Source organism: Macaca thibetana, chromosome 14 (assembly GCF_024542745.1).
Source record: "Macaca thibetana thibetana isolate TM-01 chromosome 14, ASM2454274v1, whole genome shotgun sequence".
NCBI lineage: Eukaryota > Metazoa > Chordata > Mammalia > Primates > Cercopithecidae > Macaca > Macaca thibetana.
Window position 1 is genome coordinate 16,433 of NC_065591.1, and position 25,511 is coordinate 41,943.

A 25,511-nucleotide genomic window follows, 5' to 3' on the forward strand; every position below is an offset into this window, starting at 1 on the left:
TCAACCTTATTCACTAAATAAACCTCTGTATATTTTATTCGTCTTTTATTGTGGAAATGATATAATGAACAAAAAGATGTTTTATAAATTGGACTAAAGACCTTTCAGGTCTCTTCACAGGATCCTAGCTGGTGGGCCCCCAAATTTGCCAACACAGAGAAGTCATTCGTAAACACGTGCAGGGCAGAGGCCAGACAAAACCACCTCTGTCAGCCTCAAAGTGGCCTGGCAGTCACAGGAACGGCCATGTGGGGTCTGGCCTGTACAAGGAAGTCAGGCCTTTGATTTGAGGCACCCTACTGCACCACAAAACCAAGTTCTGCCTAACAAAGAAAAAACAGCCCACTCACTCTCCCTAATATCTCAGGTGGTAATCTAAGAGCAATATCTGCTTGACACCCCTCCTGCTCCGCCCTCCACATCCAAGCTATCACCAAGGCCCCGGCAATCCTACCTCCTAAATGTCTCTCAAATCCACTTCTCTCCCTTCGGAGTCCAGGCCACCAGCATGACTTCTGCATTGTGTAGCCGCCTCCTCGCAGGATCTAAACATGCAAATCTAGTCATAGGCTCTGTGAATAGAAAATCTTGGGGCCCCAAAATTACTAAGCTAAAGGGAAAAGCCAAGCTGGGAACGGCTCAACGCAAACCTGCCTCCCATTCTATTCCAAATCATCTATCTCCTCACTAAGATAGGTGCACATCCGATTGCCTCCTTTGGAGAGACTAACCAGAAACTCAAAACAACGCAACATTTGTCTCTCACCTACCTGTGACCTTGGAAGCCCCCTCCCTGCTTCCAGTTGTCCCCACCTTTCTGGATGGAAGCAAGGTACTTCTGACATGTATTGACTGACGTCTCATGTCTCCCTAAAACCAAGCTGTGCCCTGACCACCTTGGGCACTTGTCGTCAGGATCTCCTGAGGCTGTCACGGGTGCACGTCCTCAGCCTCGGCAAAATCAACCTTCTAAATCACCTGAAACCATCTCAGATAGTCAGGGTTCACGGCTCCCTTTCCCAAACCCTCCCAGGAGCTCCTCGTGGGCGCCCAGGTCCTGCGTGCTGTTGTGGCCCAGGCTCACCTGGAGCAACTCGACTCTTCCTTACAGCCTCATGAACCTTTCAGTTCCTAAAGCTGTTTAGCCTGTGAAAGGAAAATGAATCTGAGGGCCCAACAATCACTAATCTAAAGGGAAAAAAGCTGGGAACTGCTTAGGGCAAACCTGCCTCCCCTTCTATTCAAAGTCACCCCTCTGCTCACTGAGATAAGTGCATATCTGATGGCCTCCTTTGGGGAGGCTATTCAGAAACCCAAAAGAATACAACAGTTTGTCTCTCACCTACCTGTGACCTGGAAGCCCCCTCCCTGCTTCGAGTTGTCCCACCTTTCCCGACGGAACCAACGTTCATCTTACATATATTGATGTCTCCTGTCTCCCTAAAATGTATAAAACCAAGTTGTGTCCCGACCACCTTGGGCACATGTCATCAAAACTTCCGGAGGCTGTGTCACAGGCATGCGTCCTCAACCTTGGCAAAATAAACTTTCCAAATTGACTGAGATCATCTCAGATATTCGGGGTTCACAAGTCCATGTATGTGGACGTCCCCTGGGGTAGTGCCCCTCTCCACTGAGCTCACCCGCATCCTCCTGTGCGTTTTCTTCAGAAGAAATTTCACAGCTACTTGGTCCACACATGCCGGCCCTACAGGAACCGCTGTTATCCACAGGCACATGGGCGGTGTACCTGCTGGGGTGTGTGGAGAGAACCAGGCTCCTCTCCTAATTCCCGCTCAGTTAATAACAACGGTCGACAAGTTGAGAAATTTGCTAACCCTAACCTTAACCCTAACCACAACCCCAACCCCAATCCCAAACTTAACCCTAACCCAACCCTAACTCCAACGCCAACCCTAACCCTAAACCCTAACCCCAACTCTAACCCTAAACCGAACCCGAACCCGAACCCAAACCCGGACTCGGACCCAGACCCTAACCCCTGACCCTGACCCCTGACCCTGACCCTTGACCCTGACCCTGACCCGGACCTAGACCCTGACCCTGACCCGGACCCTGACCCGGACCCAGACCCTAACCCTGACCCTGACCCTGACCCCAACCCGAACCCTGACCCCAAACCGAACACGAACCCCAACCCGAACCTCAACCCCAACCTGAACCCAAACCCAAACCCCAACCCCAATCCGAACCCTAACCCTTAACCCCAACTCTAACCAGAACCCTAACCCTAACCCTAACCCGAACCTGAACTCGAACCATAACCCCTAACCCGAACCCTAACCCGAACCCTGACCCTGACCCTAACCCTAACCGTAACCCGAATCCGAAACCTAACCCAATCCCGAACCTGAACCCAAAACCTAACCTGATCCCGAACCCGAACCCTGACCCTGACCCTAACCCTGACCCAGACCTCACCCTGACCCTGACCCTAACCCTGACCCTAACCCGTAACCCTAACCCTACCCCTAGCCCTACACCTAACCCTACACCTAACCCTACCCCTACCCCTAACCCTGACCCTGACCCTGACCTTACCCCTAACCCTGACCCTGACCTTACCCCTAACCCTAACCCTGACCCTGACCCTGACCTTACCCCAACCCTGACCCTGACCCAACCCGACCCTGACCTGACCTGAACCTGACCCGACCCTGACCCGAACCCGACCCGATCCTGAACCCTAATCCAAACCCTAACCCTAACCCAGCCCTACTGTATCCCTAACTCCTAACCAATGCTGAGCCCTAACCCTTAACCCCTTACCATAACCATAATCCTCATCCTAACCCTTACCCTAGCCTTATTTCCATCCCGCATACTTTGTCCACGATGGGATTTTATTTCATTGTTTGGAGTAGGTGTAAATCTCTGCTCATTTAGGAGTCCTTCACTGTAACAAGGACCTTGGTCTTCCAGAGACCCTAAACGCGAGTGGCCCGGGATCCTGGGGACGCCATCAGCCACCAGGTGGCAGCAGGGGCCCTTTGTATTTGGACCGTGTGGCTCAGCCAGAGGACTGGGCTGGGAAACCCCTACTCATGGCCTCTCTTGGGGTGGTTTTGTTAGGTGACTCCAGGTGTCCCAACCTCCTGTGTCCATTGTAATATGTCCTGGGACCATCTCCCCAGGGCCTTCGACCTCTCCTTGCTGTCCTGGCTACTGATGTACCTCCAGCCTCTCCCATTCCTCACTTCCTGCTCAGACCTGGCCCCGGCATGGCCAGCTCTATGTCTCTCGGATCCTCTCAGGCCACCTTCTCTCTTCTAGGCACTGCCACTGGGCTGCTCCTCACCCCATAGATCCACAGTCCCCAGGCAGTCCTACGGCAGTGTCCACTGGTGCAGCCTGCACCCCCTTCCCCCAGTCAGCCACCCCCATCTGAGTACTGAGGGGGCCCTGCCTGATTAGAGACCTCCAGATGCAAACCCTGATCACACAGCACAGTGATAAGAGGAGGGATTCCTACCTCAAAAGAAAGGCATGGGACCAAGCCCAGATCCCACCACCCTCGGCCTCAAGGGCAGGCATGACTAGAGGCCCTTGGTGACCAGGACCCGCTGCCTTCTTCACCGACCGGCTGGCATGGCCTCCCTCACCAGCGTTCCCTCCTAACACACCTGTTCTCTCTGACACACCCTAAAGCCACTTGCCAACCACCTGTCACACAGCCACCCCATGCCTGTTGCTGCTTGGCACCCACTGGGAGACAGGGATGTGAATAAACCTCATATGAGCTGGCTGCCAGATCGTAATGGGCAGGTCTGGTCCGCCCTGTGGGAGAGGTGCTGCCCGGTGAGGCATAAAATCCCGGGATTCTGGCTGGAGGCAGCTCCTGAGATTGCTGGCATGAAGGGGAGCCGTGCCCTCCTGCTGGTGGCCCTCACCCTGTTCTGCATCTGCCGTGAGTCTGTGCCACTGGGTTTCCAGAACATTCAGGGGCAGGGGGGTTGGGGGTACCCGAGAAGGTAAAATCCTGGCATTAGGCCCCCGCAGTGAACATTCCACCTGCATCTGTCACAGAAGTGGGTAAGGACCCTGCAGAACCCGTGCCCACCCAACTCCACCCCAACCGAAGACAAAGCCCAGCTGACCCTACCCCAGCCCCATCCAGCCTGACCTGGCCCTTCAAGCCCCTGGTCAGACCAGCTTCTCATCAGGGGAAACTCCCCCACACCAGGGGCTTAACTTTCCTTCCCTGGTGATCCCAGGGAATGCTGAGTGGAAACTGGAGCAGCTAAGATTAAGGGGGATGTGAAGGGGTCTTCGGGCAAGGTGGAGTTGGGGGTGTTGTGGAGGAAGCCCTGGGGAGGAGGGGTGAGCATTGAAGGGGAAGGTCTGGAGACCATGGAGGTTGGAGCCCTGGGGCAGGTCCGGGGCTGTGGTTGCACCGGAGTCACCCTGTCCTGTCTTGGCATCATCTCGCTCGTGATGCAGGGCTGGCCACAGGGGAGGACTGCAATGAGTTTTTCATGGACTTCCTGCAAACACTACTGGTGGGGACCCCAGAGGAGCTCTATGAGGGGCCCCTGGGCAAGTACAATGTCAACGAAGATGCCAAGGCAGCAATGACTGAACTCAAGTCCTGCATAGACGGCCTGCAGCCAATGCACAAGGCAGAGCTGATCAAGTTGCTGGTATGAGGGCAGGGGGGGCACACCATTTTCTAAAGACCTGCAGCCTTACCAAGATCACCCAACACAGCACCCCCACAGCCTACCACCTACAGACATCACACCACCCACAGACATTGAACCCGCATCAGCCAGCTCAGGTGGGCACCCCAGACCTCCTGTCCACAGAGCGGCCCCCAGACTCCATAGACCTGCTCCTCCCCAGTCTGTGGGCTACTCCTCCACGCACACATGTGAACATACACAGAGATCCAAACACAGGTGCAGACATGCAATGCACACTGCGTGCACACATGTATAAACACATTCACACACGCATGCTCACACTGGGATATGCACACACATACATGTGTGTACACCATCATGCATGCACACACACCACTCAGCTGCTGGGAGGAGATGGGCAGCAATATGCCAGATCCCCCCACAGAGGGCCTTGCTTGCCTGATGGAGCTGTGGCTCTCCGCTTATTGATCACAGCCCTCTTAGTCCGCGTGTGTCTGCCTTCCAGGTGCATGTGCTGGGCAGTCAGGACGGTGCCTAAGTGGACCTCAGACATGGCTCAGCCATAGGACCTGCCACACAAGCAGCCATGGACACGCCGCCCACTACCACCTCCCCACATGGAAATTTACCCTCAAACCGTGTAATCAATAAAGCCTTCCGCAGCTCAGGCTCTGGTTCCTCTCTCTCCCCCCACAGACGGACACACAAATGGGGACATTGAGAACATACTCAGGGACACAGCCACACACACAGACCCACAGACCCACAGACAGAGGGTCCTGCTCAAGGAGCACATGTGTGAAGGTCCTCTACAGAGGGGCACACAGGGTCCACACAGGAGCAGGCACACCACAGGCAAGACCCAAAATGGAAATCCAGGCAGACGCCATGTAGGCAGGGGGACAGAGCACAGAGCCAGACAGCACCATGTGGACAGAGGGCGTCCAGAGGGAGACGGGCGGCAGAGGCAGCAGTATGATGTGGGAGAGACAGGGAGCCCCAGAAAGAGGAAGTGTCCAGGACTGGGTGGACACAGACCCCATGTCGCCCATGGGCTAGGTCAGGGCGGGGGTTGCTCAGCATCTGAAAGCTGGTGTCGTAAGACAATAGCTGTGTGCAAAAAACAGTCACACAGGCAGCCCAGGTCCAGCGGGTTTGAGAACAATCTCTCTTCCCAAAGTCGTCCAAGGAAAGAGTCTGCCTAGAAGACACTGGGAGGAGCTCAAGCCCCAAGACGACCCCCGACAAGGCCGAGAGAAAAAAAGGTACACCCGTGTCCAAGGGGGATGGGAGCCACAGGTGAGCAGCCTCTGACGAGGTCAGCCAGGGCAGCAGCAGCGCCCACAATGACTCACGCCCACCACAACCAGCACAGACCCTAATCCTGACCCTGGATCCCAGGCTCTCCCACAGCCAGAACCTTCCAGCACCTCAGTTTCCCAATCTATCGTCTCTTCTGGGGGCACAGCTGAGTGGAACTGACACATCCTTGGCCACCCTGGGTGCTGAGCCCTGAAACTTCACTGCCCTGACCCCCTCTCCACACCTCTGTCCTGTCTGAGCCTGGCCAGGAGGCCACGCGGTGCTGTCTGGCTCTGTGCTCTGTCCACCTGCCTAGATGGTCTCTGCCTGGATTTCCATTTGGCTGACGAAGCCCTAGGAGGGGGCCCTGGAGGACTTGGTTACAGGGGACCTGGTGAGGGGACCCAGTGAGGGGGACTTCATGAGGAGACGCCTGGTTGAGGGGACCTGGTGAGAGAAACATGGTGAGGGGGCCTGGTGAGGGGTGGTCTGGTGAGGGAACTTAGGGGAATCTGGTGAGGGGACATGGGGGGGCCTTGGTGAGGGGACGTGGCGAGGAGTACCTGGTGAGGGGACATGGCCAAGGAAACATGGCGAGGAGGACTTGGTGAGGGGACCTGGCGAGGAGTACCTGGTGAGGGGACGTGGTGAGGGGAACCTGGTGAGGGGACGTGGTAAGGGGAACCTGGTGAGGGGACGTGGTGAGGGGAACCTGGTGAGGGGACGTGGTGAGGGGAACCTGGTGAGGGGACGTGGTGAGGGGAACCTGGCGAGGAGGACCTGGTGAGTGGACATGGTGGTGGGAGGCCTGGTGAGGGGAACCTGGTCAGGGGGACTTATAGGGGTGTCCTGTTGGCGGAACCTGGTGAGGGGACCTGGTGGTGAGATCTGGTGAGGGGATCAAAGGCAGAGGCCATTGTCTTGGTCACACAGACAGAATCTAGAACCCGTCATCCCACAGAGCCACATTCTAGAGTTTAGACTGGGGGACCTCTCCCCAATTCTGTAAGCCCCTGAAGAGAAAAGGCCTTTCTCTCCATGCTCCTTTTGCAGGAACTCCCTGGCACCAAGGCCAGGGGGGACAGGACGGTCTCTGAGGAGGATGGGTCCGTAGGCTGCTCTGAGTGCTGTCCCTGCGCCGAAGAAGTTATAGTTCCCTCCTGGGGGGCCCCCTCCCTGCCCCTCAGCACAGCCTCAATCAAGAAGTTCCCCGTCTTTGATCACCACTCTAAGTAGGAGAAACCCGCCCAGGGCTCCCTTAGAGCCGAAAACGGTGGTGAGTTGAGGGCCAGCATGGACAGTAGCTCTGGGATACAGTTAAGCTGGTGAGGAGCTCACAGTCCCACGCAGAAAGCGCCTACCATCCCTTACTCCTGGCTCCCAGCTGGAGATCCCCACTGAGGACGCTGTGGCAGGTTCAGCAGGTCTACCCCTCAGTGTCAGCAAGAGCAGGGACGGGGGCATCAGGGGCCGGCCTGGGACAGGGTCGGGCCTCCCAGCACCTGGTAAGCCTCTCACTTATGGACAGAGCTGGCCATGACGGAGGAGGTATGGATGGGCACCTGGAGGCCCCATCGCCCCCGGGGACCCATCATGGCCCTCTACAGCAGCCCTGGACCCAAGTACCTGATTCCACCAACAACTGGTAAGAGCCTGAGAGCCTGGGAGGGTCAGGAGCCAGGCGGGCAGGTGGGGGGGCCGGGAAGGGCCTGGGGCTTGATCCCTGACTCCCCGCGGGGAGAAGGGCAGGTCCAGGCTGCTCAGGGCCCACTGTGTCCACAGGCTTCGTGAAGCACACGCCCACCAAGCTCCGTGCGCCAGCCTACAGCTTCCGCGGGGCCCCCATGCTCCTGGCAGAGAACTGCTCCCCAGGACCCCGTTATAATGTAAACCCCAAGATACTGAGGACTGGCAAGGACCTTGGCCCTGCCTACTCCATCCTGGGGCGCTACCACAGCAAGACTCTGCTGACCCCCGGCCCAGGTTAGTGACCCTGTCTCAGGCTCCTGCCCTGCGCAGCCCCAGGCCTGCCCCTCCCTGCTGGGTGACCCTAACCTCATGGCAGCAAGGGTGTGAGAGAGCTCAGCCGTCCAGGCTCCTCCTGTCCCATCTTTCTCTCTTGAAGGGCCACCATCACACCTGGGCAGAGAAGACTCTGGCCCTAGAACCCAGCTTCGACCTGGACCTTTCTCTGCCAGGCCAACGTCAGACCCCACTCTCCCTGCTCAAAAATGGCCCTTGTCTCCCCAGCCCCGAAGTCAGTATTTCCATCCTGGACACCCCCTGACCAGACTTGGTCACCACCTGTGTTGGAGCCCAGGGGCCCTATGCCTGGAATGTTGGGGAGTCCTCGAGCCCCCAAACTTGGCTGCATACCCACCTGCTTGTCCCAGCAACCCCCTTGGCTCCTTGTCCAGGTGACTACTTTCCAGAGAAATCCACCAAGTACGTGTTCGACTCAGCGCCCAGCCACTCCATCTCCGCCCGAACAAAGACGTTCCGAGTGGACAGCACCCCAGGTCTGCAGCAGCCCCAACCATCCTCAGCCAAATGGACCTGTGGATCCTGGGTGGGGTGGGTGAGATGGGGCAGCCTGACGGCTGATCTCCAGAGTTGGGGGAACCCAGGGAAGGAGCTGTGGGCCATGTTCCGGCCTGAGGCTCCAGTCCAGAGTTGGGGGAGCCCCAGGGAAGCGGTGGGCCCTGTTCCGGCCTGAGGCTCCCGTCCAGAGTTGGGGGAGCCCCAGGGAGGGAGCGGTGGGCCCTGTTCCACCCTGAGGCTCCCGTCCACCCTGAGGCTCCCGTCCACCCTGCAGGCCCCGCTGCGTACATGCTGCCCATGGTGATGGGGCCCAACACCGTCGGCAAGGTCTCCCAGCCCTCCTTTTCCATCAAGGGCCGCAGCAAGCTGGGCAGCTTCAGCGACGACCTACACAAGGCAAGGGTCACCCCAGCTGAGAACGGAGAATCACCCCCAGTCATCTGAACCCTCCCCCAGAACCCAGGACTCACCAGCTCGGCCCTGCCTTGCCAATGCCCCTCAGCCCTCTCAGCCCTTCATCCTCTGGGTGCCTGCCACATGCTGGGGAGGGGCAGGCAATAGGCCAGAAGGGAGAGGCCCTGGCCCCAGCTTGGACAGTGCTGAGGACAAGAGATGGGGTTTATGAAGCACTGCCTGGAGAGAGAGAGGCAATCTTAGATAGGATGGCATGGAAAGAAGGGGAGGAGGAAAAAATAAACCATGAGCTGTTTGCGGGAGGAGGGTCCTGGTTTCAGAAACAGCCAGTGCGAAGGCCCTGGGTGGCACATGCCTGAGAGCTTGAGGGGCCTGAGATGGGAAAGCAGCATCGTGGCACCCAGCAGCCCTTGTCCACGTTGGTTTTGCCAGCCCCAGGCCCTCAGGTCCAGCGGGGCAGCGACAGCCTCTCTCACACAGGCTCAGGGATGTTCCCAGGACTGGCACACACGGGGGAGGTCATTGCCAGCGTGAGGCTGAAATGGAGGAAGCGACCCCCACATGAGAAGGTGCCCCACAAGCAGGGGGGTGTGGTCTCCACAGTGTGACAGAAGACAGAAGGGGACCCTGATGCACGGGCACCAACTTGTAGCTGACCCTGTTGACTCGGCCTGAAACCCTCCGTCCAAGTTTGCTCCCTGTCCTCTAGGGCCATGCGCCCTGGGTAGGCCGAGTTTGTCTGAGCCTCCTTTACCTCTCAGACCCCAGGTCCCGCAGCCTACCACCAGACTGACGTGCAGGTGACCAAGTTCAAGGCTCCGCAGTACACCATGGCTGCCCGTGTAGAGCCCCCAGGGGACAAGACCCTCAAGCCAGGACCAGGCGCCCACAGCCCTGAGAAGGTCCAGGAAGAGCACAGCTCAGAGGGGTCAGGGTGGGGTCGGGGGCCTGACCCAGAGGAACATGTAGGAAAGAGCAGGGGAGGGGGGTTGGGACACAGACAAGGGGAAACAGCGTTGGGCTATGGAAGGACACAGCCAAGAGGGGGTGGAGGGGTGGGTGGGGAGGGGAGGCACCTGCACCCTGAGGACCCTGTACACTTCCAGCACTAGCCCCACAGGTAACCCTTCAGGGACAGGAAGCAGAGGCCTTGCCCTTTTCCCTAGACACCGTGACAGCTACTACTGCTGAGTCCTCTGTGTTCAAACTGGGAGCACAGCTGCTGGCCACCTTGGCCCCAGGTTCCGGAAGGACAGCAGCCCAGCCCCAGCCAGGGCAGAGACCTGCAGGTGGGGGCAGGGGTGCTGGCTCTTATCATAGCCCCTCCTCTCCCAGGTGACCCTGACCAAGCCCTGCGCCCCAGTTGTCACCTTTGGCATCAAACACTCTGACTACATGATTCCCCTGGTGGTTGATGTGGAGTAGCTCCATCACGCCCAGCGTCTGCACAAGAGATCCACCAGGCCACAGAGCTCGAGGCTGTCTTCACCAGCTGGGCTGGGCCAGCCTGGCCCTGCAGGGCAGAGCACGCTTGTTTGGGCAACTGTAACCAGTTACTTTTTTTCTATGCTATTTTACCATATGTTAATCTTGTTTTCTGCTGTGCCGAAAGTATTTAATAAATCACATTGCATTAATGAGGTTTGTCTTGGTGAAAAGATCAGGCTTTTCCAGAAAGGAGTCCCATGCGCTGTCAGCTCACATGGGTCCCATCCTGGCTTCTAGGGCCCAGGGTCAGCTTGGAGAGATGGGAGGGCCCAGGGTCTGTGTGGGGAGAGATGGGAGCGCCTGAGTGCCTTGGACACCCTGCTCCACACTGTCCCTCCTGATGCTTTCTGCCTTGAACTCAAAGACGCTGCAGCCTGTGGGTCTCCTGAATAAAGAGGCAGAAGTGGTGCCACCAGGCTTCTGAGGCCAGGCATACAACATGCCAAGGAAACAGCTTCTGCCTGGACACCAGAGCCCACCCTACCCCCACCCTTCTGCCACGTGTCCATGTTTGCTCCAGCACCAGCCATCATGTTGTGAGGAAGCCCAACCATGGTGAGACTGAATGCTTCATCTGGGCACTCAGCCCGGCCACAGGCACTCAGGCCGGCCAGGCCCTCCACTCACCAGCACTGACCTCTGGACCTGTGAGTGAGCCTTCAAGTGAAGGCAGCCCCAGGACCACATCTCCCAGTGAGGCCTCGACATGATAGAGCAAAGACGGCCAACCCTGAGGCAGTACCCCGTCTCCAATCCAATGAGACACGATAAATCATTGCTATTTTAAGTGAAGCTTTCGGGTGACCTGTTACACATCAATGGGTAATACAGGGAGTACAAGGAATACATGGACAGGGAAGGTGGGGTGTCCGCTGAGCCTGAAGAGGGGGATCTCCAGAGGCTGTCCAGGAGTTCAAGGCCAAGCCTCAAGAAGTGGAGGCTGGATTTCAACTCAGCCTTTCAGGGAAGTCATTTTAGGACAGGTGACCTTGACAGACACACTGGTAGGACCATCACCCGCACCTGTATAAAGCACAATACAGCTGCTGACCCTCACTTAGCTGTGATCATGCCAGGCTGTGGATTCGAAGCACTTTATGTTTACTTTTTTTTTTTTTTTTTTTGAGACGGAGTCTCGCTCTGTCACCCAGGCTGGAGTGCAATGGCGCAATCTCAGCTCACTGCAGCTCACTGCAACCTCCGTCTTCCAGGTTCAAGTGATTCTCCTGCCTCAGCCTCCTGAGTAGCTGGGACTACAGGCACGTGCCACCACACCCGGCTAATTTTCCTATTTCTAGTAGAGATGGGGTTTCACTATGTTGGTCAGGCTGGTCTCGAACTCCTGACCTTGTGATTCACCCACCTTGACCTCCCAAAGTGTTGAGCTCACAGGCATGAGCCACTGCGCCCGGCCTCCTCCCTTATTCCCTAAGTGGTGATGCTATCAGGAACCCCACCTGCGTTTCAGGAACTTGGGCAGGGAAAGGTAACACAGCAGGAAGCGGGTGAGTGTGGGGCAAAGGAAGAGAGATCAGATTGTTACTGTGTCTACGTAGAAAAGGAAGACAAAAGAAACTCCATTTTGATCTGTACAAAGAAAAATTGTTCTGCTTTGAGATGCTATTAATCTGTAACGTTAGCCCCAATCCTGTGCTCACAGAAACATGTGCTGTATGGAATTAAGGTTTAAGGGATTTAGGGCTGTGCAGGATGCATGCTTGGTAACAGTCATCACCATTCTCCATTCTCTATTAACCAGGGACATACTGCACTGCGGAAAGCCGCAGGCACCTCCGCCCGAGAGAGCCTGGGTATTGTCCAAGGATTCCCCCAACTGAGACAGCCTGAGATATGGCCTCCTGGCAAGGGAAGGCCTTACTGTCCCCCAGCCCGACACCCGTAAAGGGTCTGTGCTGAGGAGGATTCGTAAAAGAGGAAGGCCTGTTTCCCACGTCCCTGGGAACAGAATGTCTCGGTGTAAAGCCAACTATTCGTTTATTCTAAGGTAGGAGAAAACTGCCCCGTGGCTAGAAGCGAAATATGCTGGTGGTGATACTGCTCTGTTACCCTTTGCTACACTAAGATGCTTGGGTAAAGAGAAGCCTAAATCTAGCCTACATGCACATCCAGGCACAGTACCTGAACTTATTTATGATGCATATTCCTTTACTCACAGGTTTTCCTGCTCACCTTCTCCCCACCATCACTCTGTTCACCCTGTTCTCCTGCCTCACTCTCCTTGCCGAGATAGTGAAAATAGTAATCAATAAACACTGAAGGAACTCGGAGACCGCCGCCGGTGCAGGTCCTCGCATGCTGAGTGTGCCAGTCCCCTGGTCCCACTGTTCTTTCTCTATACTTTGTCTCTGTGTCTTCTTTCTTTCCTCAGTCTCTCGTCCCACCTGACGAGAAATACCCACAGGTGTGGAGGGCAGGCCCCTTTCAGGTGAGTCTGTGGCTGCTCTGCCCAGTCAATCCTGAGGGGGTGAATAAGGGACAGGGTTTACAGCACCAGTGCCCATGGCCAGCCTATGGACCAGGGTGAGCTGCAGACAAAATTCCCTCAAATCCCAAGGAAATCAGGACAACAGAGACCACGTGATTAGTTCTTAATGAGGTTATGTGTACTACAAAATTTTATTGTTAACGTTTCTCATCCTGAAATTATGGCATACAGCCTAGCAGTTTGTCCTTACTTGGCAGAGTGTGTAACCCTGGCTCTCATACTGAGCCCCCAAGACTCCTTTTGGTTTTACTGGTGTCAGGGATTATAGTCAGCAAACCCCACTCATTTACAGGGTCAGGTGCACAGGGCTGAGCTGGAGGGTGAGGGTCAGGCACAGCAGCAGCAGGGTTGCCACTCTCCCTTTATGGAATCCTTCTTAATACAACAAGAGGCCAGGCGCGGTGGCTCAAGCCTGTAATCCCAGCACTTTGGGAGGCCGAGACGGGCGGATCACGAGGTCAGGAGATCGAGACCATCCTGGCTGACACGGTGAAACCCCGTCTCTACTAAAAAATACAAAAAACTAGCCGGGCGAGGTGGTGGGCGCCTGTAGTCCCAGCTACTCGGGAGGCTGAGGCAGGAGAATGGCGTGAACCCGGGAGGCGGAGCTTGCAGTGAGCTGAGATCCAGCCACTGCACTCCAGCCTGGGTGGCAGAGCGAGACTCCTTCTCAAAAAAAAAAAAAAAAAAAAAAATACAACAAGAGTGAGAAGCAGAAAAGCAAACCACAAAGGAAGTCCAGCCTAGACCCCAAATTACCTGGGAGGGCTGCAAACAGCCATGGAGACAGGTGGGGAGGGAACACAGTGACTGAGACTCCGAGACGGCAAAGCACCTCTCCAGCGAAGGCCAGTCCGAGATGCAGCCTAACTTCCTAGTTCACATCAGCAAGGTGGGCGGGTACCACCATGGGAGGGGCACCTGGGGTATAGCTGGTTACCACAGCTCAACCACATTCCCCAAAATGGAGGTCAGCCCTCCATGGCCCAGGAAAATATGGGAGATAAAGGGTTGGCACCTGCAGTGACCAGATGGAGACCCAACGCAGGCAGCTGCTACCATGCTTGGTGACCAGGGTACAAGCCCCTGACGAGCTCGCCGTGGCAGACAAGCACACTGGTGCCTGAGGAACGACAGGCGCCTGCAAAGGGACATCCGAGAAGGGGGAAGCAAGCTGGGAGCAAGACCAGCCCAGCTAGGTTTCAGGGCAACAGCAAAGCCCCAGAGACATGGAGGCAAGTGAGTCCACCTTGCTGGGTGAGAAGTGAGCTCGCACTGCATAGGGGAAGACGGTGGACCCCACTCCTCCAGGAGGCTGACAGCCTCAGCCAGGTACAAAGGAGGGCTCAGGTCACAAGGAAGGGGGCTATGGTGAGCGTGCATGGAGAAAGGTGGGCTTGCTGTGTGGAAGGAAGGAGGGGAGGGGAAGGGTGAGCAAAGTGGGGCTGCAGGTACCAGGCTGTGGCTCATCTGTGGTCAGCCTGGAGCTCAGAGGCAGTTCTGGATTGACAGGACACACAGTGTGGCCACACAGGTTGCGGGACAGTGATCCCATAGTCCCCAGGGAATGACTGGGAGGCAGAAGATTGGAACAGGACAGAGAAGGGCACAGAGCTTTAAAGGTGTTTTTAGGCCAAGGGGGCAAGGACCTCATCTTGAGGTGGGGAAAAGCCGTTGCCCTGCCAGTCTAGTTGTTTGAACATGAGCCCAGCCCAGTGGACAGGGAAGGCCCAGGGAGAGGTGGGTAGGGAGGGTATCCTGCAGAGGCTGGGGACAAGGAGGATGGCACAGAACGCCATCACAGCCAGAGGAGTCTGGCAGGGCTTGGCAGAGGCGCCAGAGTTACCAGCAAGCTAGATGGCAACAACTGATAGCCTCTCAGGAACCTTCTTGTGTAGACCCACAGTGGCTCCCCGGCCCTGCCTGCTTTGCCTGACTCTGAAATGCCAGAGAGGCCCATTTCTAGGTCTGTTCTTCTGAAAACACATCTCTGGTGCTGGGTAGATTCTGAATCCTGAGAATACAAGTTTCTGCTCCTGGATACACAGTCACAGGACCCAGAAGGATCCCGCCCAGTGGCTAGGCCAAGGCTGCAGTCCACTCCTTCATCCACAACCCGTTCTCCCCAGGGGTCTCACTTCATCCGCAGGACTGGAGAGTAGGCACAGAGAACTCGCAGCAGGGTGGCCCGCACTGGTCTCCTGTGCTCAGCAACCATGGCCAGGAGTAACTGCCATCTCCAGGCTGCGAAGCCTCAGTTGGAGGAGATAGCACCCACTTAGGGTTCACAGCCCCTTCCTGTGTCAGTTCCAGGAACCTTGGATCACAGACATGGCCTCATCCAGACAAGGACACGACCGTGGAGCCTTCAGATGTCAGCGTCCCAAGAGCTGGGAGAAAGGCTGCAGGCCACAGGTGGCCACGCCTGGGATTCAACCGTTGCTCTGCTCAGACCTGGCTCCTCCAGACACGCTGCGGCCCCAGCTCTGCTTGTGTCTCTAGCATCTGGGGGAGGGGGGAGGGGCTGGGCCTTGGTTTCCCCGAGAGAGTCCCTTCCACACATGGGACCAGCCAACATGAGCTCATCAGGTCACAGGCAGCCGCAGCCTCCTGCCACACAGAAAGGATTCCTGGCCCACGATTATAATTTCAAAGGAGTACTTTGCAGGTAAGTCCTCTGGAGCCCAAGACGCCAGGCAGGGAAGACAATGGCTGCCCTTGGCACCCACAGACACCAGCTCCCACTGTCTCACGTCCTTGCCCTCGACAAGAAGTAGGAGAGGATGAAGAAGGCCACAATCAGACCCACAGCCATGCCACATAGAAGCTTCCGGTTGTCTCGTCCGGACCTTGCCATTGCGGAAAAGCGCTTCACACTCCCTGTAAGCAGGCCGGTCATGCTTGTGAAATCCGAGTCCTAAGGGAAGAATCCCGGCAAGATCACACAGAAGTGGTGATTTGACCACCCACCCGCACCAGTGCTGAAGGAGACACTGCAAGCTCTGTAGCAGGTAGTGCTGGGGGCAGGGCACTGATTCGCGCACACCGTGGGCCCTTACCATGCCATCCAGGTACCGGTTCTGATCCTCTGCATCCCTATCGATGTCCAGGGCGAGCTGTTCAGCACACAGAGAGGGCAGGGTTGGGCCAGAGCAGACACATAATACAGCACTCACCCTTCCCAGACCACACAAACCCTGCCAACAACTCTGCCAGACACAGTGGGGCAGCAGCAGGAAGGTCCAGGTGTCAGCTGGGGCCTCATGCAGGTGAGCACAGCCACGAATCGAACGAGGAGGACGGCAAACTGCCTGAAACTCCTCTGGGCCCTCTACCTTCCCTCTGATCCCCATTCCCCAAGGGCACCAGGTGGAGGTAAGAGGACAGACCACCACTGACCGATTTGAGCCTGGTGACTTTGGAGGCCAGGCTGTCGGCCATTCGCTTGTTCTCCCGGTCTAGAATCTCTTCCACAGCGCCCGGGCTCTGAGCTGAGAAAAGAGAGGGGCTGAGTGATTGCATCCATCGGGGAGCGAGGCCTCTGACCCCTCTCACTCCAACCACAACTGGGTGAGTCAGAAATCTAGGGGCCCTAACCTAGGTTCCAGCAGGTGAATCTTGCACATGTGAGAGAGACTGCATAAAGAACGATGTGTGCAAGGGCCTGTCATGTGAACACGTGTCCTGTGTACACATCCAGGTGGGGATGGGCCAGCACCCACAATGGGTTCAGTCCAACCAGCACCTTCTGAGACTGTGTAGCAAAAACTGGGCCCAGCTCTGGGATGTTAGTAAATGTGACACTTGCATCCAGGGAGGTCGCCATCTGTGTATGTGGAGCCCATTCTTATAGAAAAAGAGTAAACTCTGCTAAGAGCATAGGAAAGACTTGGGAAAAGTACCCAGCAGGGCAGCAGAATGGCTCCTGCAGGGACGACCTTTGAGCTGGGTCCTGAAGAGGTGGCAAGGAACCAGGACAGAACATTGGGAAGGCCCTTTACCGCACAGAAAACAGCTGAGCAAAGTTCCCAATTCCCCGAGATGGGAGCTGAGGTCGACCAGGAGCGTGATCCCTGGTCTGCATCCCACACAGGGCTTCCTGCAACACCCAGGGCACAGCGCTTGCAGAGGCCTGGCCTGTGACAGGCTGGGCCAGGTGATAAGGAATTTCTGTCACCTCAGGTGGGTGAGAACCACCTTCTCCCTAGCTTCAACGTTAAGGAAGGGATGCCAGCGTCCTTCCAACCACTTCCTGTTCATTAATTCCTTTACTCATCATAACTCAGAAAGACAGGCATCAATATCCCACTTTGCAGAGAAGAACACGGGCTCCAGGAGGGGAAATGGGGCCACCGAGGCCCAAGTTAGTTAGTAGAGGGCTGCCTGGACACCAGCGGAGCACAGCCTACTCCGAAGGCCTGGCCTCGGGACCTGTCGAATGCCGAGACTCCCGCTCACCCTGAACCCATGCAAAACGATCTCACAGGGAGCGGCGGGGAGTGGGGGGACCCCGCAGCTGCGCGAGCCCTCGCTGGAGCTGCTGGGCCGCCCCGCCCGCCGTCCTTCCTAGCGGCAGTGACGGCCGAAACCCGGCCCTGCTGGGACCCGGAAGGATCCGAATCCGCCCCCCTGACAGGGTCCTCCCCGCCGAGGCCAGAGGCAGGCGCACGCGGCTCTACAGGCAGCGGCGTCGGTTCCGGCCCGGCCCTGCCCCCAACGGCTCCGCTCTCCCGCGCTCACCCCGAGCCCAGTCCGCCATCGTGCCCTGCCCCGGCTCTTCGACGCCAACACCGACGCGGCCACAGCCGCCTCAGACGTGGCGCAGTCACGGGGAACGAGCTTCCGGCCCCGCCCCCCGCCCGCGATGGCCCCGCCTCCGCGCCAACCACGCCCCTAGATGGCCCAGCCGCTTCCGCGTCGGGCTCGCTGATTTCCGGCTTAGGGCCGAGGGTGGGGAACCGCGGGGTCGCGGAAGCGATGGGCGTCGCTGTGACTTATTTTCAGCACTGTCGCCCAGGCAGTGGCGCGATCTCAGCTCACTGCAGCCCCCGCCTGCCGGGCTCCCAAGGTGCTGGGATTACAGCAGCACCGCGGATGTGACGTTTGTTTGTTGTTCCTGTGAACGTGGGGCGGGGCGGGGCCGTTTGCTTGCTCAGTGCCAAGACGATGGTGGTGGAAAGACGCTGCCATGCGTTAGGTCCTAACGGTTAGGAAGGATTCACAGGCGGGTCATGAGGGAGGAGTAGGCCCCTCGGGCAGAAGCCCGCGAGGAGCCCTGGGTGTGGAGGGGGCAAGGGTGCCTCCTCTGTCAAGTGGAGATCGGCGCCTCGCTAGTGCCTGCGAGTGCGCGCCGCGTCGAATACAGGGGTGCGGAAAGCGCTACAGGAAAGTGAAGCAGGGAAAGAGACTGGGAGGCGGCACGGGGAGTGGGGGCCGTAGACGCCTTTGCTCCCGGGCACTTGTTACAAGAGCCAGTGGACCGCGCTTCCTGTGCGTCACTGAATCCTCCTGATGGCCACTGAAACGGACACGCAGGATCTTTGCTTTTCAAGAGGGAACTGAGTCCAGGCCAGACCGCGTTGCTCCCCTTTCTCTCGGCCCCTCACGGCCCTTCCACCTTTGCAAGTGCTGCTCCTTCTGCCTGGAGTGGCTCCTCCAGTCTTTTCCCGGCTCGCTTCCCATCGTCCAGTGTTAGCAAAAACAGCACTTCCTCACAGCCCTTGCAGCCCAGCAGTCACCTTTTGCTTCTTTTGAAGCACAGCCCTGTGACCGCCTCATGTCCTTTTGTTTTTCCTTGTCTGCCTTCCCCTCTGGAACATAAGCTCCACAAAGGCAGGGACCTGGGAGTCCCGTTCGCCTGCATTCCCCAGCAAACGCCTAACGAACCCAATGGCCCGGGACTGAAAAGTCCTTTCCACTTCGGCTTTCCCGTCTACATCCCATCGGTTCTGTGGAGCTCGAGGGGCGTCACTGTGTGTGTGGCAGGGCGCGGTGGGGGCTGAGCTCCTTTCCTGTTGGAAATTCCGGCCCAAGAAGCCCCGGTCACAAGGAGGGGGATCAGTCCGGTTCAGGGCGACTCGGCCCGACTCGGGTCTTAAAACCTCCGAGCCGCCAGTGCTGCCTCAGGCCGCGCCCCCTTGAAGCGCCACCAGACGCCGCGTCCCGTCCCGGCCTCCCCCGCGCGCTGGCGCGGGGCTTTCTGGGCCAGGGCGGGGCCGGCGAACTGCGGCCCGGAAAGGTTGAGGAAGGGCCCGTCCCGCCTTCCCCGCGCCGGGTTCCGGGGGCGCCATGGAGCCCCGGGCGGTTGCAGAAGCCGTGGAGACGGGGAAGGAGGATGTGATTATGGACGCTCTGCGGTCGTACAACCAGGAGGTGAGCGGCCGCCTGAGGCCGGGGGGCGGGCACGGAGGGGGTGGGGCAGGGTCGTGCGCGGGTGGTCGGGACGGTGTGGGTGAGGCAGGGGTTGTGTCAGCAAGCAGAGGGGACGCGGCGGGGTGGGGGTGGCACGTCAGGGATGCAGTGTTGGGGGGAGAGTGTCTGGGGTGCACCCGTTGGGTGGCAGGCGTGTAGGGATGGGGGCGAGTGTAGACCCTGCCACCCCTTCTGAGCAGTGGCTGCTGCCTGAGTTAGAGGCCAATAGGCCGCCCCCCGTCAGCGGGCGCGGATACTGCCCCTCTGTGGACTTGAATTCACTCGTTCTCTCTGCAGCACTCCCAGAGCTTCACGTTTGATGATGCTCAACAGGAGGACCGGAAGGTGGGTGCTGGCCCGAGGGGTAAAGGGACAGGGACGGGTGGCCCCAGGAAGAGGGGCCTGGTGGAGCCGCTCGTCTCCCTGCCCACAGAGACTGGCGGAGCTGCTGGTCTCCGTCCTGGAACAGGGCTTGCCACCCTCCCACCGGGTCACCTGGCTGCAGAGTGTCCGAATCCTGTCCCGGGACCGCAACTGCTTGGACCCGTTCACCAGCCGCCAGAGCCTGCAGGCACTGGCCTGCTATGCTGACATCTCTGGCTCTGAGGGGTCCGTCCCAGACTCCCCCGACATGGATGTTGTACTGGAGTCCCTCAAGTGCCTGTGCAACCTCGTGCTCAGCAGCCCTGTGGCACAGATGCTGGCAGCAGAGGCCCGCCTAGTGGTGAAGCTCACAGAGCGTGTGGGGCTGTACCGTGAGAGGAGCTTCCCCCATGATGTCCAGTTCTTTGACTTGAGGCTCCTCTTCCTGCTAACGGCACTCCGCACCGATGTGCGCCAGCAGCTGTTTCAGGAGCTGAAAGGAGTGCATCTGCTGACTGACACACTGGAGCTGACGCTGGGGGTGACTCCTGAAGGGAACCCACCCAAGCTCCTTCCTTCCCAAGAGACTGAGCGGGCCATGGAGATCCTCAAAGTGCTCTTCAACATCACCCTCGACTCCATCAAGGGGGAGGTGGACGAGGTGAGCCCTGACCTCAACCCATGGATGGGTCTCAACTCAGCTCCAACATTTCCTGGACCTGCTTCCCACTGGGTACCTTCAGGTTTCTGGGTGTCAGACATGGAGAGGACAGGACCTCCCAGCGTGTTGGGACAAGGCCAAGGAGATGCCAGTTCTGGGCTGGGACCTTAGGGGAGGATTCTGAGGGAAGTAGAGGCCCCTTCTGGCTCTTGCTGCCTGGCAGGGGGTTGTGTGCTCTCCGGGGAGACTGTAAGAGATCCTCCACCATGAGGCTGTGAGTGGGGCTGAGACAGAGTGTGACTTCATCCCAAGGGTGTGTGTTAACATTCCTAATCAGGGACGTGCTCTTAGAAGAATACTCATGGAGTTTTTAGGAAGACAGCAGTGGTCATCTTTTGCCCCCAGCACTAGCCAGAGTCACCTAGGAGACCCCAGGGGACCAAGTGTGCAGTACAGGAGGTGCACAGTCATTGCCACACAGTTCTGGAGTGCAACAGACAGTAGAGCCTCAGCAGGCAGCAGTGGGATGAGTGGGGCTCCTCACAGGAACCCTTCTTTCTTTGGTCAGGAAGACGCTGCTCTTTACCGACACCTGGGGACCCTTCTCCGGCACTGTGTGATGATTGCTACTGCTGGAGACCGCACAGAGGAGTTCCATGGGTGAGGATGGGGCTTTTTCTGGGAGGGAAGTGTGTCCACATGTTTAGATGGTCATCCTCAACCCTGGCCGTGAACCAGAACCACCTGAGAGCCCAGGCCCCACCCTAGAGGGTCTGACTTTGTCTGGGTGAGTGAGACTGGACATCGGTGTGTTTCCAGAGAATACTGGGTGCTTCTAATATGTGGCCAGGACAACAGCCATGAATTTGGGGGCAGGAATGTGCCACCTGGGCCTTGGGTAGTGGCAACAGACAGTGTGGTATTTACTAGGGCACATTGGCTCCTTGTCCCCATTCTTGGTCCACCTGCCCCTTGGCTGGTGTGGTTTCCAGAGATGGTCTGGCGCTTTGGCCCAGACAGGGTAGGGGAGGCAGGGTGTCTCAGCCCCCACTTCCCCAGGGGACCCCACTGTACAGCTGAGTGGCAGTGCCTCTCAGATCAGTCCCTGCCCTTGGCTTTGGTCCCCAGTGCCGCCCCTTTGGGCCTCAGACGCCAGCTCATGTAATGCGTGGTTCAGTGGGGGCACAAAGATTGCATCTGTGCTGAGGGATTAGCCCTATTGAGACCCCCACCTCCATCTGTCCTCAGCCACGCAGTGAACCTCCTGGGGAACTTGCCTCTCAAGTGTCTGGATGTTCTCCTCACCCTGGAGCCACACGAAGACTCCGTGGAGTTCATGGGAGTGAATATGGATGTGATTCGTGCCCTCCTCATCTTCCTAGAGAAGCGTTTGCACCAGGTAGGCTGGGGATGGCTGTACAGGCTCCCCCAGTGGCTCTGGCACTGGTTCTCCTGCACAGCTGTGGTCAGTGCTTCTACACTGGCCACATTGGTAAGTGGAAATCATCTTGGTGGTGTGATACAGGCGATTCTTCCGGCTGTTCTGTGGTCCAGCCTGGCAACAAGCTAGACCCTTCCTTCATGAGAAGCATGTGGACACCTTCCACACACTTTAAGGTTTCACTTCTTAAATCTTTGTGGATCTTTATTGAGTGGTCCTGAGAAGCCCCCGAGTCCCTGCTTTTAACTCTCAGACACAGGCAGCCCTTGATTACAAGCATAGCTGTCCCTCAACATCCTGAGGAGACCCATAGGAACCTCAGATCAAAGCTTCCCTCTGATTCCTGTGACTGCACTACAGGGCATCTGGATAGCTAGGGCTCTAACCATCCTCCAGGAGCTTGCAGAAAGCAGGCTGGAGCACAATAAACCGAGATTTAGGAGACCTCTCGGGAATCTACCTGCCTAAGCAGGGGACACACATGGTGCGTGAGAGCCAGTCAGGGTAGGGAGCTGGCACTGGACATACAGCCGGGGGGTTGTCTGTGCCTGTCGCTGTCGCTGCCACTGCTGGTGCTGGGGTCCAGGCACATTATGCTAGGAGGGTCAGGAACTCCCTGCTCTCTGTCCATGAAGTACCCAGAGTGGGGATTCGGTTCTCGTTTCTTTTTGCCACCAACATCTGAGGGCAATGTGTGTGCCAGTCTAAAGCTTTAATTGCTTTGTGTTTTCTTCCCAGCCCCGGTTTATAGTTGAGGTAATTAGACTTAAAGCAGTTATTTCTCCCAAGTCACCAAGCTTACAACAAGTACCTCTGAGTGAAGCTCTGTGCCCGTCCTTTTCAAAAGTGACACAGACACCCACCACCCACTCTTGGCCTTCTGCTGACTAACTGCAGAGGGGCCTCTTCCCAAACCTCTGCCACCAGGACCAGCTGCTGTGTATGTTGGTGGGAAGGGGCGGTGGGGGGTGTAACTCTGCGCCAGTCTCAAATTAGGCAGGAGCACAGCCACGGTGACAGAGGCTCCTCTACAGACACACAGGCTGAAGGAGAGCGTAGCTCCCGTGCTGAGCGTGCTGACCGAATGTGCCCGGATGCACCGCCCAGCCAGGAAGTTCCTGAAGGCCCAGGTATGAGACTGAGGAGCTGGCACTCCTGGGGGATGTGGTTTCGGCCCTGATCACAGACCAAGCCCAAGCTTAGGGACGGCCACCTCCCCAGGTGCTGCCCCCTCTGCGGGATGTGAGGACACGGCCTGAGGTTGGGGAGATGCTGCGAAACAAGCTTGTCCGCCTCATGACACACCTGGACACAGATGTGAAGAGAGTGGCCGCCGAGTTCTTGTTTGTCCTGTGCTCTGAGAGTGGTGAGTTATGGAGATCCGGGTCCCAGCGCCCCCACCTCAGCCAGGCTTGCACACTGACCTCTGCCTTGCCCCCCAGTGCCCCGATTCATCAAGTACACAGGCTATGGGAATGCTGCTGGCCTTCTGGCTGCCAGGGGCCTCATGGCGGGAGGCCGGCCTGAGGGCCAGTACTCGGAGGATGAGGACACAGACACAGACGAGTACAAAGAAGCCAAGGCCAGGTGTGTGCCCCCAACACCCCCTCGGGTCTCCACTCACAGCCCCTAGTCCCTGCTTCGACATCCATGTGGACCACTGTAGGGTGGGACAGGATGACCAGTGGGCAAGACCTTCCAGAATCAAGCACCTGTCCCTAAGTGCTATCTGGGATACCAGAAGGTGGCAGGTGGCAGTTGCTCGTTACCAGTGCCGCTTCTGGAGGGAGGCCTCTTCCTGCAGTTGCCTTGCCCACCTCGCCCCACTGGGAAAATAGGTGGCTTGCCTCCTGTCCTGGAGAGTCACTAATGCATTCCCCACATTCCACCTGCTGGGAAACAGCATAAACCCGGTGACCGGGAGGGTGGAGGACAAGCCGCCTAACCCTATGGAGGGCATGACGGAGGAGCAGAAGGAGCACGAGGCCATGAAGCTGGTGACCATGTTTGACAAGCTCTCCAGGTGTGTGGCATGATGAGGAGGGGCCTGTAGCTGGGAGAAGGGAGAGCTGACCCACATCCTGTCTTGTGAGCCCCAGGAGGTAGGATTAGAGGAGAGCTTAGGATCCTGGTGTTAGGTTGCATTGCTGATGTTTGAAATCACTTGCCCTAGAGGAAATCCCCCCAGGGGATGGGTGTATTGAGATCAGTATTGTGCCCATTTTACAGATGATAACTGAGGCCCAGAGAAATTAAGAGACTGTCTAAGGCTGGGCATGGCAGCTCACGCCTGTAATCCCAGTACTTTGGGAGGCTGAGGCGGGTGGATCACAAGGTCAGGAGATCGAGAGCATCCTGGCCAACATGGTGAAACCCCGTCTCTGCTAAAATACAAAAAAAAGTTAGCTGGGCGTGGTGGTGGGTGCCTGTAGTCCTAGCTACTTGGGAGGTCAAGGCAGGGGAATCACTTGAACCTGAGAGGCAGAGATTGTAGTGAGCTGAGATTGCGCCACTACACTCCAGCCTGGCGACAGAGTGAGACTTCGTCTCCAAAAAAAAAAAAGAGACGGTCTAACGTTGCTACACTTATTGGAGATGGCCCAGTGTCCAAATGAACAGACTGCTTAAGACCAATTTAGATGTCTAAATTAAGCAACTGCTTAAAGCCATGAGGTAGCAGTTAGGATTTGGGCCCAATTAACGGAAGGTCCAACCAGGCTTCCCCCGTAAATGAGAGCAGCTTACTTGGTGAAGAGGAAGGTAGCAGCCAGGGGTGAGCAGGACCCCTGCCTGGCCAACTGGGCCCCTTCCCCAGCCCCATTGCACCTTTCCCCACAGGAACAGAGTCATCCAGCCAATGGGGATGAGTCCCCGGGGTCATCTCACGTCCCTGCAGGATGCCATGTGCGAGACTATGGAGCAGCAGCTCTCCTCAGACCCTGACTCGGACCCTGACTGAGGATGGCAGCTCTTCTGCTCTCCCATCAGAACTGGTGCTGCTTCCAGAGACTCCTTGGGGTTGCAACCTGGGGAAGCCACATCCCACTGGCTCCACGCTCCTCTCTCCATCTTAGAAACCCCTTCTCTTTACTCCCAAGGTTCTGTTCATGATTTGCCTCTGGTCCAGTTTCTTATCTCTGGACTGCAGTGGTCTTCTTGTGCTAGAACTCAGGGCTCAGCCTTGAATTCCACAGACAAAGTACTTTCTTTTGTCTGTGCCAAGAGGAATGTGTTCAGAAGCTGCTGCCTGAGGGCAGGGCCTACCTGGACACAAAGAAGAGCATATGGGAGGGCAGGGGGTTGGGTGTGGGTGTGCACAAAGCAAGCACATCTGGGATGGGCACGCTGGCAGAGCCAGTGTGTTGGGGCATGTGCTGCACTTCCCAGGGAGAAAGAACCTGTCAGAACTTTCTAGACGAGTATGTCAGGACACACACTTCCAAGGTATGTATGCTCTGTTGTTTCTGTCCTGTCTTCACCGAGCGCAGGGCTAGAGGCCTCTTAGACATTCTCCTTGGTCCTCGTTCACCTGCCCACTGTAGTACCCACAGTGCCCAAGTTCTTACTGGTTTTGGCAATCAAACCTCCTTCCTACTGGTTTAGACTGCACTTACGAGAAGGAAAATGCCCCTCGTGCAACCATAGATTGAGATTTATACCACATACCACACATAGCCACAGAAACGTCATCTTGAAATAAAGAGTTTTGGGCAAAAACGT

General features: G+C 57.3%; 6 protein-coding genes across 8 annotated transcripts in view; 4 read left to right on the plus strand and 2 right to left on the minus strand.

Annotated features, from left to right (window-relative positions):
- Positions 1 to 3,873: 3,873 nt before the first annotated feature.
- SCGB1C1 (secretoglobin family 1C member 1) lies at positions 3,874 to 4,667 on the plus strand. Its single transcript, XM_050757512.1, has 2 exons — positions 3,874 to 3,928; positions 4,462 to 4,667. Exons 1-2 carry the CDS (start codon positions 3,874 to 3,876, stop codon positions 4,665 to 4,667), a joined length of 261 nt encoding a protein of 86 aa, XP_050613469.1.
- The window catches only part of PSMD13 (proteasome 26S subunit, non-ATPase 13), a 65,393-nt gene continuing 43,852 nt past the window's right edge, over positions 3,971 to 25,511 (plus strand). The window contains exon 1 of the mRNA XM_050758953.1: positions 3,971 to 3,974. The gene's annotated coding sequence lies outside the window, so the exon portion shown is untranslated. The remainder of the gene's footprint in view (positions 3,975 to 25,511) is intronic.
- ODF3 (outer dense fiber of sperm tails 3) lies at positions 6,963 to 10,552 on the plus strand. 2 transcript variants are annotated; one of them, XM_050758954.1, is made up of 7 exons: positions 6,963 to 7,242; positions 7,495 to 7,611; positions 7,749 to 7,949; positions 8,384 to 8,485; positions 8,782 to 8,903; positions 9,683 to 9,823; positions 10,257 to 10,552. In XM_050758954.1, the coding sequence occupies exons 2-7, from the start codon at positions 7,503 to 7,505 to the stop codon at positions 10,344 to 10,346; spliced, it is 765 nt and encodes a 254-aa protein (XP_050614911.1). In that variant the 5' UTR covers positions 6,963 to 7,242; positions 7,495 to 7,502; the 3' UTR covers positions 10,347 to 10,552. The 2 variants fall into 2 exon arrangements, with proteins under 2 accessions (XP_050614911.1, XP_050614912.1); XM_050758955.1 differs by lacking the exon at positions 6,963 to 7,242 and having other exon boundaries at positions 7,289 to 7,611.
- Positions 13,012 to 14,385, minus strand: LOC126936320 (uncharacterized). The gene has a single exon (XM_050758957.1). The coding sequence runs from the start codon at positions 14,383 to 14,385 to the stop codon at positions 13,852 to 13,854; it is 534 nt and encodes a 177-aa protein (XP_050614914.1). The 3' UTR covers positions 13,012 to 13,851.
- Positions 13,012 to 25,511, minus strand: part of BET1L (Bet1 golgi vesicular membrane trafficking protein like) — a 69,036-nt gene continuing 56,536 nt past the window's right edge. Inside the window, exons 2-5 of the mRNA XM_050758958.1 lie at positions 17,656 to 17,736; positions 16,315 to 16,406; positions 15,975 to 16,031; positions 13,012 to 15,832 (exon numbers count right to left, since the gene is read on the minus strand). Coding sequence (XP_050614915.1) covers positions 15,665 to 15,832; positions 15,975 to 16,031; positions 16,315 to 16,406; positions 17,656 to 17,674 — 336 coding nt within the window. The 5' untranslated portion in view covers positions 17,675 to 17,736 and the 3' untranslated portion in view covers positions 13,012 to 15,664. The remainder of the gene's footprint in view (positions 15,833 to 15,974; positions 16,032 to 16,314; positions 16,407 to 17,655; positions 17,737 to 25,511) is intronic.
- On the plus strand, positions 17,671 to 25,501 carry RIC8A (RIC8 guanine nucleotide exchange factor A). Of its 2 annotated transcripts, none has more exons than XM_050758946.1 (10): positions 17,671 to 19,287; positions 19,624 to 19,671; positions 19,760 to 20,350; positions 20,919 to 21,010; positions 21,599 to 21,749; positions 22,826 to 22,921; positions 22,995 to 23,157; positions 23,234 to 23,378; positions 23,695 to 23,814; positions 24,630 to 25,501. In XM_050758946.1, exons 1-10 carry the CDS (start codon positions 19,204 to 19,206, stop codon positions 24,748 to 24,750), a joined length of 1,611 nt encoding a protein of 536 aa, XP_050614903.1. In that variant the 5' UTR covers positions 17,671 to 19,203; the 3' UTR covers positions 24,751 to 25,501. The 2 variants fall into 2 exon arrangements, with proteins under 2 accessions (XP_050614903.1, XP_050614904.1); XM_050758947.1 differs by having other exon boundaries at positions 23,013 to 23,157.

What these genes read in the sequence shown, in the direction of transcription:
- SCGB1C1 (XM_050757512.1), top strand. Translation starts at nt 3,874, where the DNA reads ATGAAGGGGAGCCGTGCCCTCCTGCTGGTGGCCCTCACCCTGTTCTGC. An exon ending in CACCCTGTTCTGCATCTGCC is followed by an intron (nt 3,929 to 4,461) that starts GTGAGTCTGTGC and finishes CTCGTGATGCAG; the next exon opens with GGCTGGCCACAGGGGAGGAC.
- ODF3 (XM_050758954.1), top strand. Translation starts at nt 7,503, where the DNA reads ATGACGGAGGAGGTATGGATGGGCACCTGGAGGCCCCATCGCCCCCGG. An exon ending in TCTGCTGACCCCCGGCCCAG is followed by an intron (nt 7,950 to 8,383) that starts GTTAGTGACCCT and finishes CTCCTTGTCCAG; the next exon opens with GTGACTACTTTCCAGAGAAA. An exon ending in CCGAGTGGACAGCACCCCAG is followed by an intron (nt 8,486 to 8,781) that starts GTCTGCAGCAGC and finishes TCCACCCTGCAG; the next exon opens with GCCCCGCTGCGTACATGCTG.
- LOC126936320 (XM_050758957.1), bottom strand. Translation starts at nt 14,385, where the DNA reads ATGAGCCACAGCCTGGTACCTGCAGCCCCACTTTGCTCACCCTTCCCC.
- RIC8A (XM_050758946.1), top strand. Translation starts at nt 19,204, where the DNA reads ATGGAGCCCCGGGCGGTTGCAGAAGCCGTGGAGACGGGGAAGGAGGAT. An exon ending in CGCACAGAGGAGTTCCATGG is followed by an intron (nt 21,011 to 21,598) that starts GTGAGGATGGGG and finishes ATCTGTCCTCAG; the next exon opens with CCACGCAGTGAACCTCCTGG. An exon ending in TAGAGAAGCGTTTGCACCAG is followed by an intron (nt 21,750 to 22,825) that starts GTAGGCTGGGGA and finishes GCTCCTCTACAG; the next exon opens with ACACACAGGCTGAAGGAGAG.